This window comes from Sinohyriopsis cumingii, chromosome 15, assembly GCF_028554795.1.
Source record: "Sinohyriopsis cumingii isolate HCF-2022 chromosome 15, ASM2855479v2, whole genome shotgun sequence".
In the NCBI taxonomy this organism is placed as follows: Eukaryota; Metazoa; Mollusca; class Bivalvia; order Unionida; family Unionidae; genus Sinohyriopsis; species Sinohyriopsis cumingii.
In genome coordinates, this window is record NC_142975.1 from 122,312,903 (window position 1) to 122,316,060 (window position 3,158).

General features: G+C 35.0%; 1 protein-coding gene across 1 annotated transcript; it reads left to right on the forward strand.

The window, feature by feature from the left end:
• The first annotated feature begins 1,230 nt into the window (after positions 1-1,230).
• Positions 1,231-2,787, forward strand: LOC149782637 (uncharacterized). Its single transcript, XM_089934900.1, has one exon. The coding sequence runs from the start codon at positions 1,748-1,750 to the stop codon at positions 2,414-2,416; it is 669 nt and encodes a 222-aa protein (XP_089791026.1). The 5' UTR covers positions 1,231-1,747; the 3' UTR covers positions 2,417-2,787.
• The last annotated feature ends 371 nt before the right edge of the window (positions 2,788-3,158 follow it).

Here is a 3,158-nt window from a genome sequence, read left to right on the forward strand (position 1 = left end):
TATTATAAACTTAATCAAATCTTGCATAAATTTGAAATAATATCTTAGAAAAGATTAAACACGTGTTTTATAATATATAAAATGTCTGATTAAATTTATAAGACATACACAAAATATATATTATAAAAGAATGAACAAATATATCTTACAAAGTTTATGAGATACATGTATTTCTTTTTGTTTATATATTGCAAGGTACATGATTTAACTATGCTCATAAGATGTCTTACTTATTTTAAATCTTACCAACTTGAAGAGATACCTTATATCTTAAAAAAGATATCTTATTAACCAAATTAAATTAAGTAATACTGAAGTTAATTAGACATCTTATTAATCTTATCAGCCAACTATAATTAACTATTAGATTATAGTTTATATCTTAGCAAAACCTGTATATAAGATATATTATCATAAATATATAGGGGATGTTATAAAGTGTATGGCTATCTTAAAATGTTTATTGATATCTTATAAAATTATCGTATATAGCTTATGATATATCTGGTTTTTAGTATAATTAATAATTTGGCTCGCCATACATACAACATACACACGAGCTTGTAGGGAGGGAGAGAGAGAGAGGGGCGGACATTTATCCACACGATTCAGAATATGATGTGCCCCTTAACATACATACATACATACATACTACATAACAGCATACATACATACGCATACATACATACAGACATACGCATACATACATACATAGACATACATACATACAGCCATACGCATACATACATACATACATACATACATACACACATACATATATACACGCATACATATATACATACATACATACATACATACATTTCTTAAGGGCCAATAATAATAAAGGTGCAAAACAGCTGTTATCAATGAGATCACGAGTGTTGTATTGGTCTAATTCGTCTCCAAAGAATAGCACGTCGTAAATATTTAATGAGATATGAAGAAGAAACAAATGGTAATACGATTAGACTTGGGAATGATTGAACAATTCTGGTTTACAATTGACATTTGTAAATCTTTCGTGCTCTACATCACGCAAAAAAGTCTAACGACAAAAATAGACATACACCGAACCTTGCTAAGGCTACCACAAAATACATAAAAGCTTGCCTAGTAGAAATTTCGCGTGACTCATTACTACTGATATAATTACTGATGATCATCATATTGTCAGCTCTATCAGGCTGTCTGTCATTCTGCAGTGGCAAAAGGTACTTTATTCAGTCAATGAAGTATATATTTCGTCAATTTATATTTTACAGACAAGGACTATGTCAATTCAAGAGTCGCTGAGCTTAACCGTATCGAGCAATTTACTTTCACCTGGCAACTTACAAAGGAAGTGGCATTATACAACTTTGATCGTGAGTGAAATAATACGGGAAGTTGTTTAAACAAACATTGCTGACTAGCATGCAATTCTTCAAGCTTATCAGACCTTTTAAAAACGTTGTTAGCTGAACGAGGACTTAGTGTTGACTCAATGAATCTTATCGCCGGACCTTGTGTTATACAAACTGCTATGACGTGTGTTCTTTTACTTTCGTACTTGCGTTATTAATTTCACTATCATCGAACACTTCAAACAGAAACGAAGTGTGCTATATTTAAATCAAACTTCAAGATCAGCTGAGTGGACTGGTGATTTTTGTCGACGATGTGTTGTGGTATTCAGCAGTAACGGAAGGTCTCCATCGAAAAATATAAACGGGTTCACATCAAATTTGTCACTTACTGGAAATTAAGTATGGCTTTCTGTGTAACATACCAGTGTATTCAAAACTATAACATTCGGAACTTATATGGAGGCCTCCCAACTGAAATCAAATGGAGGACACCAACCTTTTGTCCCGTATTGACTCCTGCCAAACGCATCCATGACGAACAGAGACTGCCTCCAGATCGCTTTGACGTCAAGTTCTACGAGTATAACAGGGAGTATGATATTAGAGTACCCAAGGCTCCTGCCTTCCAGATGTTAAGTCGAAAGGAAGTACAAGAAATAGTTGACAGAGTATATCGACCCATCTCTCGTCGACAGTGTAAGCGGGTAGGATCCAGCCATTCGGAAGAGGATAAATCGGGTCAGAGACTCAGTGGATCACCCACGTCTTACAAGTCCAAGTCTTCAAGATCGTTGACATCGGCAAAAAGCTACAGTCAGTCAGACCTGGAGGCTATTACTAACAGAGTTTCCAAGGCAACGGTGGCGAGTGATATTAGGGTGAAAATGCGAAACAATGTTAGCACGCCCCTTCCAGATCTTGTGAAATGTTGGAAAGTAGATAACCCAGTGCACATGCGATTTAAGCTGAAACAGTCCTCAAGCCCGACACAGGCGCGACTCACCTTCATAGAGAAGACACTGTCAATGGATGAAGAAACGAATAGTGATGATGAACACACATTAGAGTAATTATCCACAAAATATTGTGATCACAAAACTTATTTATTAAGAGAATATTGCCAAAGATTTTCCTGCTGTTGCGGAATTTCAGTGGAAATACATTAAGTAAGATTCGTAGTTGTCCTCTGACATGGGAAATATATGTTAAAGACCATGATTCCTTTTGGCGCGAAAACATTTCAGTATATAAGGAATGATTATCGTGATTATTTGTGCAGTAGAATAATAATTCTTCTAAATTAAAAAGTAGAGAAAATAACGAAACACACAGTCTAATAACTCAATCGAAATTATTTTTAATATTTGTGCAACCTAAACTCAGAATTTAACTTTGTTTAATCCTGTGAAATTAAATTTCTTAATAACATGTGGAAAACAGATATATCGTTTTCTTTTGATATTTCTGTCAACAGATTCCATTCAAACAGTAAGTAGGGCGAAGGGATCATGGGTAATGGCGATTAATACTAATGACGATGAGGTTCATATAAAATGGGGGATAGAGAGTGGTTGGACAGGTAAAATGAGGGATCAAAAGAGGATGGACATATAAAATGGGGGAGTGAGAGAGGTTGGTCAGTTGAATATGGGAAGATTGAGATCTGATGGGCAAATAAATGGGCAGTAAGATAAAAAAAATCGAGATCTCTGACGTAGCGGCCATATTTGTCGCACATAGATCTCGATCTTAATATGAGTGGATTAAAAGAAGAAAAAAATTAAGTGGGCAACGGCAACATGGGTACGGGGT

Bases quoted from the DNA above. Each gene is read 5' to 3' on its own strand.
- LOC149782637 (XM_089934900.1), top strand. From the start codon at position 1,748: ATGGCTTTCTGTGTAACATACCAGTGTATTCAAAACTATAACATTCGG.